The sequence below is a fragment of the Crinia signifera genome, chromosome 6, assembly GCF_055691185.1.
Source record: "Crinia signifera chromosome 6, ASM5569118v1, whole genome shotgun sequence".
Lineage (NCBI taxonomy): Eukaryota > Metazoa > Chordata > Amphibia > Anura > Myobatrachidae > Crinia > Crinia signifera.
Genome location: NC_139222.1, coordinates 1,526,624 through 1,541,131, shown reverse-complemented (window position 1 = coordinate 1,541,131; position 14,508 = coordinate 1,526,624). Strand labels below are relative to the sequence as shown.

At 42.6% G+C, this 14,508-nt stretch overlaps 1 protein-coding gene across 1 annotated transcript in view; it reads left to right on the top strand.

The window, feature by feature from the left end:
- LOC146009851 (uncharacterized) overlaps positions 1 to 14,128 on the top strand; it is a 38,802-nt gene extending 24,674 nt beyond the window's left edge. Inside the window, exon 8 of the mRNA XM_083150391.1 lies at positions 12,853 to 14,128. Within this exon, the coding sequence (XP_083006517.1) occupies positions 12,853 to 13,540 (688 nt within the window). The 3' untranslated portion in view covers positions 13,541 to 14,128. The remainder of the gene's footprint in view (positions 1 to 12,852) is intronic.
- Positions 14,129 to 14,508: the final 380 nt, after the last annotated feature.

The following is a 14,508-nucleotide window of genomic DNA, read 5'->3' as shown; positions in this document are numbered from 1 at the left end:
AACTTTACAACGACAGTTATTTGTATGTATCATGTTAATAAGTGACACCCTCGGTTGTCACCTGGTATTAAACATATAGAAGAAGAATAAAATAATCCGAATATACAGACACCTTTAGATAATATAGTCGATTGGTCACTGAACAACCTTTTGGTTACTGATGTCCTGATTCCAAAGGGAAACACAACAGCTCAGTATATTGGTAAATAGATGATAATAACTTGATCTTTATATTCAGTGTCCAGCTGTATATAACAATCAATGGATACAAATGTATGTGAGTATTGGTGGTATAAGTCTGTCCACCCCACAGTCTTTGTATGATCAGAGAAATGCTGTGCAATGTGCGCTGATCAGAGGTATTTCATCTCACCCACATTCCGTGCAGTTGTTTGGTGCTCCGTTCCTCCTCCTCCCGTTGCGGCTAGGGTACCACTCCCACTGCCGCCTCTGTGTTAAGCCATCGGGCAGGGGAACCGGGTGCACACACAAGCGCTGCACAGCGGACCGTCAGGCAAGGGGTGTGAACCAGGCTGTGCTGTCAAAGTCGAGTTGCATACGCACCACAATACAATGGTATGGCCGCCATCTTGGTTCGCATGGTTGCGTAAATGGAGTATAGGAATCAGGTGAAATAATAATGCGAACCCCGTGCGCAGCCATATTACTACACATCATTTCTTATCCCACTCCCACAAATAATAAAATATAGATAAATGGTTTTAATTCGCAGCACATAGCTTAAATGGTAAAACACAAACTTTTCTGTACATATTTCGCATCTGTGTGTTCCGTCTCTCACGCGCAGCGCTCCGGTTCTGGTCTAAAGTACGCAACTTGTAACAGCTGAGAGCTATGGAACAATTACATATTTAATGGCCACATTGCCACGAGGACAGTGTGGGAGATCCGGATGTAACAGGTTTTACAGCTTGAGTTATGACCCCTATAACGATGCATTGGGACAAAGACACAGAGGTGCATTCCCCTGCACCAATCCAAGAGAAGTGACACCTGATCTTCTGACCAATGGAGACCCTCACTCCCCCTTCTAGTTAGACACTATAAGAGGTTAAGCACAACCTAAGAGCTCTCTCATTGTACTATTTCTTCTTCCTGGACTGTAATCTGGATAGAATACCGGGAGCTCGGAACGAGTTGCACCCGTGTGTTAAGAGACGGTAACTGTTCATCTCTGTATGTGTATTTTGTATTGTGGCTGATTGTATTTATATCTGTATTTCCCCTTTTGTAATTAGATAGTAGTTTGTATATCCTGTGATTTGAATATATATATATATCTGTAACCCCCTGTTGTCCGCTAGGGACTAACATATACGGCTAATCAATTTGTACCCTTATTCCGGAATTTATACTGTCTTGTGTATTATTCGCAGTAAGCGGAAAGGTTTACAGGAATTATACCTGGTGTATTTACTTATAACTAAGTACTAAGTACTGCGAACACGATACCGCTATCAGGGTATCTTTATATGGTGTGCGCAACACTAAGAAGTTTTGCTACGTGGCGCTACGCTTTAGTTCGCCCGTAGATAGGAATAAAAGGTTGTAAGTTTACCGACGCTGTATGTAAACTGCGCACATCACTTGTTATCCATCGGTTTGATAATAATTAGACGCTGACAGGGCCGTTGCACACAGATGCTCCAGCCAAATGTCTGATTCCATGGGACCACGCTGGTAAATAGTGGTATAAAGCGGTGGATCCATACGAAGGTGCCGTATACCGGGTCAGCGATATCCGTTAGGCGTTTCTCCGCTAAAGTTAAGTGGCGGTTTCTTCAGAAGGTAAGTTGGCGTGCCTCAAGGATTGATATTTAAAAGACAAGGAGCCAATAAAATGCTTGCATCAATCAAGAATAGAATTCAGCAACAGGTGTCACTCATTATGCGTTTGTCACCTATGCTAGTCCCTGATTCTAGGTTCCTACAATTGAGAGTTTATGTAATGGACACACGGCGAGAGTATCTCCCATAGGCGGCTCCACCACCTTACATCTTCTCTGTCTTGTAGTTTCCGGAATCATCTCAGGCACCTGATAAGGTACCACAGTGCATCAGTGTAACAATGGGGACAACTGAGGATCCTGTCATTTCTCACAGTAGAAAGATGTGATGTTGCTCTTTGGAATCGTAGCAAGGAGCTCAATATATACTGGTTGAGGTATGTCAGCCTCTGTATACATTTTAGTAAAAGAAGAACATTTCAGTGTCAGTCCACAGTATATAGTAAATCTTACAGCAATATATATAATCAATAGTAATACAAGCCCTTTTGCAATGATTGACAATATGCCTGAAATCCAACCTCCTATACCTTGAAACCGATTGGCTGGATTTAACCCTGAGTCAGGCAGTGCACTGGGATGGTTTTATTCTTTAGCAAATGGATTTTTTAAATCTACTATTTCATTTATTTTGTTATTTATAACATCTTCTGAGTTAGTGTCATTGGTCAAATAAGTACAACATTTGATTCCATATATGGTCTGCAGAGTGACACAGTGTCCACCGGATACTGCAGCAAGGTAATCAATAACTAATCTATGTTGAACTAATTCTATTTTTATTATTTGCAATTCATGTCCTACATATCTAAATGTGCTGTCATATATATATATCAGTAATATTATCAATGATATCTCCCAACGCCTGAATCATTTTCTGGTTTGCTGTAGTTCCCCAGGTACCAAATGTAATGATATTTCCCAATGCTAAACCAGGGACAGGCAACTGGCGGACCCGGTCCACCTCCGGACCGCAAAGGATAGAAAACCGACTGATATGCGCGCGGTGACATCACCCACGCACCAGCCGCAATGCATCCCTGGGAATGCAGCTGAAGGATAGGAAAGCGGACCGGCGCTGCTAGTTTCAGTAACTAGTTTCAGGTGATGTCACTGCGCGCAGATCAGTCGGCTGCCGACTCGCTGGGAGAAGACAGCAGGATGGCCAAGTGGGAGCAGTGGCGGCATGAGGACCCGACGAGAGCGGCAGCAGGGAGCAGCGACGATAATGAAAGCCCCCAGTAAGATTAAATATAGGATGGGACTCATCATGGTCCCATAATGGCTTAGCAGCAGTGGGAGGGTAATGGGGAGGGGGTTTCTTCAATGTAGTACTCAGTACAATATATATATATATATATATATATATATATATATATATATATATATATATATATATAGACGAGTATCCAAATAGTTGCACTAAATGAAAACAGGAGGCGGCACTCTCGTAAATAGTGAAAACTGTATTCAAATCATCAAAGTGGGTAATGTGTCAGCAAACAATGGTGTCGACCAGTTTCGGAGCCGAAGCCCCTTCCTCAGGACAACTGACGTGGCAAAACAATCAAAAGTAATACTGTGCAGGGTGACCAGAATTATACAAGATACACATATAAATAGTAAAATACACTTACGTGACTCATGAGTGAGCTGCTGTGCGGCGGGACGGGGCTCCGGCAGCGTGTATACGTGACGCGTGACGTCAGTCAGTCGTCACGGCAACCCGGCGGCGTCTGTCCCGGCGCTCAGACGGGAGCTGTGTGAGGACAATTTTAGAAGAGCGCAACGTTAATTACAACGAAAGGCGCACTGTGTTCATTATAAATAGCATTGAAAGTGACATATGTTTTAAAGTGCAAAGTGCTCCGATAGAAAAATAGAATAAAAAGGTTAAAAACATGAATGACACTGCCTGTGCAGTCGTGGGGATTGTTAGATGCAAACATAATTATTGAATGGTCACGTAGGTGAATTTTGTACAGTCATAACATATATTGATATAAATTTACATACAAACAAATGGGCTGGTACTCAATATTCAGCCAAAAATGGGCTATGTGATATACCTGCCTTGCGTTATGCTGTACACACTGACATGTAAGTACTAATGGTAAATTGAACCCCATTATAGATCCCAAATAGAGGGATTTACTAACTTACAGAAAAGCCTGAAAAGAATGTACAATTCTATTATATTTAGATCAAGCTATTGTTTAATATATGCTCAGGTGCCTAAAGCACCATATAGACAGAAATTTTGAGAAGAAAAAGACCTTGTGAATATTTACAAAAATATATTTAGAGAAGTCTTCTCATTTAAGCCTCGAGGGGCCACTGTGTCCAATACATGGATCCAGTGAGTTTCTCTTTGTAATAGTTTCTTAAGTCTATCACCACCTCGTGGAGGCATGGGTACATGTTCTATAATTTGGTGTCGAAGGTTAGCCAATGTATGATGGTAATTTTTAAAGTGGCGGGCCACTGGTTGATCGATATCTTTCCCTGCCAAACAATTCTTAATGGCCGAGCGGTGTGCTGTTGCTCGATCACGAAAAGGTCGGCTGGTTTGGCCAACGTACAAGAGCCCGCAGGGGCATTTAATGACATACACCACAAAAGATGTGGTGCATGTAATCACTTGATTGATTTTGTACCGATGGCCAGTTCGAGGATGAATAAAAAACATGCCAGTGTCCATGTAACTGCATGCAGTACACGTGGGACACCGGTAACAGCCGGGCGCTTTGATTTGTACGCCCATAGGGGCCACTGGAGACAAATTGGTTTTAACCAAGATGTCACGTATGTTACGACCTCTTTTGAAACTGGGCATCAGCTTGGTTTTGGCAAAGCACGGGAGATCATGGTCACTTGTGACGAGAGGCCAGGTAGCATTAAGTACACGCGGTAAAGCGGCACTTGTTGAAGAGAACGTGGTAACAAAAGGGATTTTGTTATTGAGGTCTGTTTTAGGACGGCTAGTAAGCAGTCTAGACCTAGGTATTGTAAGTACCTTTTGTTTTTGTAGAAGTTGGTAGTTATATCCGCGTTCTAAAAATTTATGGACTACTGAGTCCAAGGCCTGGTCTAATGCATCATGGTCACTGGTGATGCGTGCGATGCGCAACATTTGAGACCGTGGTAATCCCTTCTTCAAACTGGGAGCATGGTGGCTGCCGTGGTGAAGAAGGGTGTTACGGTCTGTGGGTTTGTAATAGACGGTGGTTCGAAAGCCACCATCCTCAAGGTGAATAGAAACATCCAAGTAATTAATCACAGAAGGGTTACACTGCATGGTCAGTTTGATAGGATTATCTAACAAATTAATGTTGGACACAAGTGTAGTTAGATCCTCCTCGTCTCCCCTCCAGACCATCAGGAGGTCATCAATATAGCGGGAATAAAAAACAATATTTTGAGAAATGGTGTTGTCAGAAAAGAAAAACTTGGTTTCTTGAGCAAACATAAAAACATTAGCTAGCGAAGGGGCCACGTTGGACCCCATTGCGCATCCTGTACGCTGTAAATAAAAATTACCGTTATGTAAAAAGTAATTTTTGGTTAACACAAATTCAAGCAATTTCAAAAATAACGTAATATCAAGTTGATTAAATTGATTGTTAATCAAGAATTCCCGCATAATAGACAATCCAGTGGAGTGGGGGATTACGGTATATAAATTGGAGACATCCATCGTGCTTAATAAAGCATTGTTGGGAATACCGGTGAGCTGTTGTAGTTTGATGAGTAATTGGGTTGTGTCCTTGAGAAAATATGGTTGTGCCATGACATATGGCTGTATAAGTGAGTCCAGAAATTGTGAAATGGGTTGACAGAGGGAGTGACGAGCTGATATGATAGGGCGGACCGGAGGGTTATTGCAGTCTTTGTGGATCTTTGGAATGGTATATATCACCGGTGTGATGGGAAAATCAGAGGTAAGCGCCTTGTGGACCTTCTTGCTGATGTGTCCCTCTTGTGTTGCTTGGGTTAGCATGGCATCAAGTTGGCTCTTGTAGGTTGGGGTAGGGTCACAGCACAATTTTTCGTATGTGTTGGTATCGGATAGATGTAGATCTAGATTATAGACATATTGGGCTCGATCCTGGATGACGATGCCACCGCCTTTGTCCGCCGGGCGTATTATGATGTCTTGGCGTTGTGACAGGGCTTGTAAAGCCAATCTTTCTCCATTAGATAAATTGTGATGTCGTTGTGGCTGGACTTTGTCTAATTGGGTGATGGAGTCATCCAATAGACGGGAGAACGTACGCAATGTGGCATTTTGTGAGGGTGGATCAAAGGACGAGTGGCTGTGTTGGCGTAGAAAATCCTGATGTTTATCAGGAATACTTGTAACATCCTGGTATTGGAAAAATTCTTTAACACGTAAATTACGGTTGAACCGGTGAAGGTCTATTTTCCATTCAACTTTTTTATGTCGATTAGTCGGCACAAACGACAGACCTTTTGAAAGGACACTCTGTTCCATGGGAGTCAGAGGGGTGGATGAAAGGTTGAATATTAGTGTCTCTGTTTGTTTATGGGCGGTTTTGTAGAGCCTTTGCGTTTGGCCTCCACGGCGGGTGGGTCTGGTACTATACCCCCCGTGCGGGCCCTTGTGGCGCGGCCTAAAGGGATCCTAGTGGAAGATGTGGAAGGCTCATCGGAGTCGGCAAAGGCAAAGTCGCTGTCACTATTGGAGCCAGCCGGATCGCGGCGGGGCTTGCGTTGGGATTTAGAGCGTCCACGAAATCGGTAGTTGGTTGGTTGTGAGCCATTAAGCCACCTATACACACGTGAATCTTCATAGTCACTTTGAACCGTGACCAGTTTCTTTTTCTTAAAGCGTTCAAGTTCTAGTTTGTATGCTGATACTTGTGCTTCCAACTTGACCCACAAAGGCGCTTGTTTTTTGTCATCGATGGTACTCTTGTGCTTTAATTTAAAGGTTTCGATTTTAGCACGGGTGGCTTGTAAAGTTTTACCGGCCTCTTCTATAACTAAAATCATTAAGTCCATGCTACATTTGTTAAGCACAGAGATCCATTTGTAGCAGAATTCGGCGCTATTGCGACCTATAGTGGGCACGTTGGAAATGCGGAATCCGCGTGGTATCTGGGCATGGCGATAGTAACTGGAAAGTGACGTTCCATGCAACAAACAGTCCACCTCTTTCTTTTGTAATCTAAGTAGAGTATGGTATATGTCGTCAGGGGTCTCTGTCGACACTTCAGAGATCTCTGGTTCATCGAACAGGATGGCCTGTACTTGGTCTGCTGAGAGTGTCAACGTTTCTGTCATACGTTGTTGCAAATCCGTAAAAGTAAAAGCATCACCTCTAGGGGTGGCAGTGGTGTTATCCATGATATTCGGAAGTGTGGTGTTGAAAAATCCGGAAAAGCTGCTGCAGTCGTGGCAAAAGAGCAAGCGATACAGGAGAGTGGGTCCAGTGCCTTGTCACTTTAGGAGTCCTGGCGTGGAATCCAAATACATATATAGAGCATAGGACTGGCACTTGGAACAATGGGGGTACAGCGGTGGAGGTGCCTTCCACGGAGGTGATATATAGACGAGTATCCAAATAGTTGCACTAAATGAAAACAGGAGGCGGCACTCTCGTAAATAGTGAAAACTGTATTCAAATCATCAAAGTGGGTAATGTGTCAGCAAACAATGGTGTCGACCAGTTTCGGAGCCGAAGCCCCTTCCTCAGGACAACTGACGTGGCAAAACAATCAAAAGTAATACTGTGCAGGGTGACCAGAATTATACAAGATACACATATAAATAGTGCATTACTGAATTACTGTATACTCCCTGTAGTGCGGAGTTATGTGTGTACACTGTATAATAATAGTTATATTATTTCCAGCAGGGGGAGACACAAGCAGGGACTGATGGGAATTGCTGTATACTCTCTGTAGTGCGGAGTTATGTGTGTACACTGTATAATAATAGTTATATTATCTCCAGCAGGGGGATACACAAGCAGGGACTGATGGGAATTGCTGTATACTCTCTGTAGTGCGGAGTTATGTGTGTACACTGTATAATAATAGTTATATTATCTCCAGCAGGGGGAGACACAAGCAGGGACTGATGGGAATTGCTGTATACTCTCTGTAGTGCGGAGTTATGTGTGTACACTGTATAATAATAGTTATATTATCTCCAGCAGGGGGAGACACAAGCAGGGACTGATGGGAATTGCTGTATACTCTGTAGTGCGGAGTTATGTGTGTACACTGTATAATAATAGTTATATTATCTCCAGCAGGGGGAGACACAAGCAGGGACTGATGGGAGTTGCTGTATACTCTCTGTAGTGCAGAGTTATGTGTGTACACTGTATAATAATAGTTATATTATCTCCAGCAGGGGGAGACACAAGCAGGGACTGATGGGAATTGCTGTATACTCTCTGTAGTGCGGAGTTATGTGTGTACACTGTATAATAATAGTTATATTATCTCCAGCAGGGGGAGACACAAGCAGGGACTGATGGGAATTGCTGTATACTCCCTGTAGTGCGGAGTTATGTGTGTACACTGTATAATAATAATAGTTATATTATCTCCAGCAGGGGGAGACACAAGCAGGGACTGATGGGAATTGCTATATACTCTCTGTAGTGCGGAGTTATGTCTGTACACTGTATAATAATAATAGTTATATTCTCTCCAGCAGGGGGAGACACAAGCAGGGACTGATGGGAATTGCTGTATACTCTCTGTAGTGCGGATATATGTGTGTACACTGTATAATAATAGTTATATTATCTCCAGCAGGGGGAGACACAAGCAGGGACTGATGGGAATTGCTGTATACTCTCTGTAGTGCAGAGTTATGTGTGTACACTGTATAATAATAATAGTTATATTATCTCCAGCAGGGGGAGACACAAGCAGGGACTGATGGGAATTGCTGTATACTCTCTGTAGTGCGGAGTTATATGTGTACACTGTATAATAATAGTTATATTATCTCCAGCAGGGGGAGACACAAGCAGGGACTGATGGGAATTGCTGTATACTCTCTGTAGTGCGGAGTTATGTGTGTACGCTGTATAATAATAATAGTTATATTATCTCCAGCAGGGGGAGACACAAGCAGGGACTGATGGGAATTGCTGTATACTCTCTGTAGTGTGGAGTTATGTGTGTACACTGTATAATAATAGTTATATTATCTCCAGCAGGGGGAGACACAAGCAGGGACTGATGGGAATTGCTGTATACTCTCTGTAGTGCGGAGTTATGTGTGTACACTGTATAATAATAGTTATATTATCTCCAGCAGGGGGAGACACAAGCAGGGACTGATGGGAATTGCTGTATACTCTGTAGTGCGGAGTTATGTGTGTACACTGTATAATAATAGTTATATTATCTCCAGCAGGGGGAGACACAAGCAGGGACTGATGGGAGTTGCTGTATACTCTCTGTAGTGCAGAGTTATGTGTGTACACTGTATAATAATAGTTATATTATCTCCAGCAGGGGGAGACACAAGCAGGGACTGATGGGAATTGCTGTATACTCTCTGTAGTGCGGAGTTATGTGTGTACACTGTATAATAATAGTTATATTATCTCCAGCAGGGGGAGACACAAGCAGGGACTGATGGGAATTGCTGTATACTCCCTGTAGTGCGGAGTTATGTGTGTACACTGTATAATAATAATAGTTATATTATCTCCAGCAGGGGGAGACACAAGCAGGGACTGATGGGAATTGCTATATACTCTCTGTAGTGCGGAGTTATGTCTGTACACTGTATAATAATAATAGTTATATTCTCTCCAGCAGGGGGAGACACAAGCAGGGACTGATGGGAATTGCTGTATACTCTCTGTAGTGCGGATATATGTGTGTACACTGTATAATAATAGTTATATTATCTCCAGCAGGGGGAGACACAAGCAGGGACTGATGGGAATTGCTGTATACTCTCTGTAGTGCAGAGTTATGTGTGTACACTGTATAATAATAATAGTTATATTATCTCCAGCAGGGGGAGACACAAGCAGGGACTGATGGGAATTGCTGTATACTCTCTGTAGTGCGGAGTTATATGTGTACACTGTATAATAATAGTTATATTATCTCCAGCAGGGGGAGACACAAGCAGGGACTGATGAGAATTGCTGTATACTCTCTGTAGTGCGGAGTTATGTGTGTACGCTGTATAATAATAATAGTTATATTATCTCCAGCAGGGGGAGACACAAGCAGGGACTGATGGGAATTGCTGTATACTCTCTGTAGTGTGGAGTTATGTGTGTACACTGTATAATAATAGTTATATTATCTCCAGCAGGGGGAGACACAAGCAGGGACTGATGGGAATTGCTGTATACTCTGTAGTGCGGAGTTATATGTGTACACTGTATAATAATAGTTATATTATCTCCAGCAGGAGGAGACACAAGCAGGGACTGATGGGAATTGTTGTATAGTCTCTGTAGTGCGGAGTTATGTGTGTACACTGTATAATAATAGTTATATTATCTCCAACAGGGGGAACACAAGCAGGGACTGATGGGAATTGCTGTATACTCTCTGTAGTGCGGAGTTATGTGTGTACACTGTATAATAATAGTTATATTATCTCCAGCAGGGGGAGACACAAGCAGGGACTGATGGGAATTGCTGTATACTCTGTAGTGCGGAGTAATGTGTGTACACTGTATAATAATAGTTATATTATCTCCAGCAGGGGGAGACACAAGCAGGGACTGATGGGAATTGCTATATACTCTCTGTAGTGCGGAGTTATGTCTGTACACTGTATAATAATAATAGTTATATTCTCTCCAGCAGGGGGAGACACAAGCAGGGACTGATGGGAATTGCTGTATACTCTCTGTAGTGCGGATATATGTGTGTACACTGTATAATAATAGTTATATTATCTCCAGCAGGGGGAGACACAAGCAGGGACTGATGGGAATTGCTGTATACTCTCTGTAGTGCAGAGTTATGTGTGTACACTGTATAATAATAATAGTTATATTATCTCCAGCAGGGGGAGACACAAGCAGGGACTGATGGGAATTGCTGTATACTCTCTGTAGTGCGGAGTTATATGTGTACACTGTATAATAATAGTTATATTATCTCCAGCAGGGGGAGACACAAGCAGGGACTGATGAGAATTGCTGTATACTCTCTGTAGTGCGGAGTTATGTGTGTACGCTGTATAATAATAATAGTTATATTATCTCCAGCAGGGGGAGACACAAGCAGGGACTGATGGGAATTGCTGTATACTCTCTGTAGTGTGGAGTTATGTGTGTACACTGTATAATAATAGTTATATTATCTCCAGCAGGGGGAGACACAAGCAGGGACTGATGGGAATTGCTGTATACTCTCTGTAGTGCGGAGTTATGTGTGTACACTGTATAATAATAATAGTTATATTCTCTCCAGCAGGGGGAGACACAAGCAGGGACTGATGGGAATTGCTGTATACTCTCTGTAGTGGGGAGTTATGTGTGTACACTGTATAATAATAGTTATATTATCTCCAGCAGGGGGAGACACAAGCAGGGACTGATGGGAATTGCTGTATACTCTCTGTAGTGCGGAGTTATGTGTGTACACTGTATAATAATAATAGTTATATTATCTCCAGCAGGGGGAGACACAAGCAGGGACTGATGGGAATTGCTGTATACTCTCTGTAGTGCGGAGTTATGTGTGTACACTGTATAATAATAGTTATATTATCTCCAGCAGGGGGAGACACAAGCAGGGACTGATGGGAATTGCTGTATACTCTCTGTAGTGCGGAGTTATGTGTGTACACTGTACAATAATAGTTATATTATCTCCAGCAGGGGGAGACCCAAGCAGGGACTGATGGGAATTGCTGTATACTCTCTGTAGTGCGGAGTTATGTGCGTACACTGTATAATAATAATAATAGTTATATTATCTCCAGCAGGGGGAGACACAAGCAGGGACTGATGGGAATTGCTGTATACTCTCTGTAGTGCGGAGTTATGTGTGTACACTGTATAATAATAGTTATATTATCTCCAGCAGGGGGAGACACAAGCAGGGACTGATGGGAATTGCTGTATACTCTCTGTAGTGCAGAGTTATGTGTGTACACTGTATAATAATAATTATATTATCTCCAGCAGGGGGAGACACAAGCAGGGACTGATGGGAATTGCTGTATACTCTCTGTAGTGCGGACTTATGTGTGTACACTGTATAATAATAGTTATATTATCTCCAGCAGGAGGAGACACAAGCAGGGACTGATGGGAATTGCTGCATACTCTCTGTAGTGCGGAGTTATGTGTGTACACTGTATAATAATAGTTATATTATCTCCAGCAGGGGAGACACAAGCAGGGACTGATGGGAATTGCTGTATACTCTCTGTAGTGCGGAGTTATGTGTGTACACTGTATAATAATAATAGTTATATTATCTCCAGCAGGGGGAGACACAAGCAGGGACTGATGGGAATTGCTGTATACTCTCTGTAGTGCGGAGTTATGTGTGTACACTGTATAATAATAGTTATATTATCTCCAGCAGGGGGAGACACAAGCAGGGACTGATGGGAATTGCTGTATACTCTCTGTAGTGCGGAGTTATGTATGTACACTGTATAATAATAATAGTAGTTATATTCTCTCCAGCAGGGGGAGACACAAGCAGGGACTGATGGGAATTGCCGTATACTCTCTGTAGTGCGGAGTTATGTGTGTACACTGTATAATAATAGTTATATTCTCTCCAGCAGGGGGAGACACAAGCAGAGATGCCCTGGAGGGAGATCACATCTTGGCTGCAGATACTAAACTAGAAGATGACATCACACAGGACTCTCCAGGAGACATCCCCATTACTCTATATATACACCCAGTGCCTGACAGCGCTGATATACCATCTGATCCCTCTAACCGTGATGCCTGTCATACATGTGATACTCAGTGTCCCTGTTCTGCGGGTGGAAAATGTGTGATATCTAACCTACATGTTGTTACACATCAGAGAAGTCACACAGGTGAGAGGCCGTATCAATGCACTGAGTGTGGGAAATGTTTTAAAATTAAATCACATCTTGTTACACATTATATAAGTCACACAGGTGGGAGTCCATTTCCATGCTCTGAGTGTGGAAAATGTTTTACACTGAAATCAGTACTTGTTAGACATCAGAAAAGTCACACAGTTGAGAGGCCATTTCCGTGTTCTGAGTGTGGGAAATGTTTTACATCTAAATCAGATCTTGTTAGACATCAGAGATATCACACAAGTGAGAAGCCATTTCCATGTTCTGAGTGTGGGAAATGTTTTAAAGATAAATCACAACTAGTTAGACATCAGAGAAGTCACACAGGTGTGAGGCCATTTACATGTTCTGAGTGTGGGAAATGTTTTAAGCAGAAATCACATCTTGTGGCACATCAGAGAAGTCACACAGGTGAGAGGCCATTTACATGTTCTGAGTGTGGGAAATGTTTTAAAGATAAATCACAACTAGTTAGACATCAGAGAAGCCACACAGTTGAGAGGCCATTTCCGTGTTCTGAGTGTGGGAAATGTTTTAAGCATAAATCACATCTTGTGGAACATCAGAGAAGTCACACAGTTGAGAGGCCATTTACATGTTCTGAGTGTAGGAAATGTTTTAAAGATAAATCACAACTAGTTAGACATCAGAGAAGTCACTCCGGTGAGAAGTCATATACATGTTGAGTGTGGGAAATCGGAAGGCCTTCCCTCTGTGCTATCCTGATATCCTGTACCAGTTGTCACTGCTACTGTTATACCCTGTCTTCTATTGGTCAGTTCTTGCAAGGCATCTTGGGTAGCTGGTTGGATGGCAGCTTAGTTTTTCTCACCGCCATGAGGCTACAAACTGGTTAGATACAGACAAAGGGGTCAGCCCACCATTCATTTCCTATTACTACAAACATAAAAAAAAATCAAATATCAGGCGCAAAAAGATAGTAAGATACTTGTATACTACCCTCTAATATTGTTTATAAAGAGGACAATAAACTTTACAACAACAGTTATTTGTTTGTATCATGTTAATAAGTGACACCCTCGGTTGTCACCTGGTATTAAACATATCGAAGAAGAATAAAATAATCCTTGCAACCCGAATATACAGACACCTTTAGATAATATAGTCGATTGGTCACTGAACAACCTTTTGGTTACTGATGTCCTGATTCCAAAGGGAAACACAACAGCTCCGTATATTGGTAAATAGATGATAATAACTTGATCTTTATATTCAGTGTCCAGCTGTATATAACAATCAATGGATCCAAATGTATGTGAGTATTGGTGGTATAAGTCTGTCCACCCCACAGTCTTTGTATGATCAGAGAAATGCCGTGCAATGTGCGCTGATCAGAGGTATTTCATCTCACCCACATTCCGTGCAGTTGTTTGGTGCTCCGTTCCTCCTCCTCCCGTTGCGGCTAGGGTACCACTCCCACTGCCGCCTCTGTGTTAAGCCATCGGGCAGGGGAACCGGGTGCACACACAAGCGCTGCACAGCGGACCGTCAGGCAAGGGGTGTGAACCAGGCTGTGCTGTCAAAGTCGAGTTGCATACGCACCACAAGACAATGTATGGCCGCCATCTTGGTTCACATGGTTGCGTAAATGGAATATAGGAATCAGGTGAAATAATAATGCGAACCCCGTGCG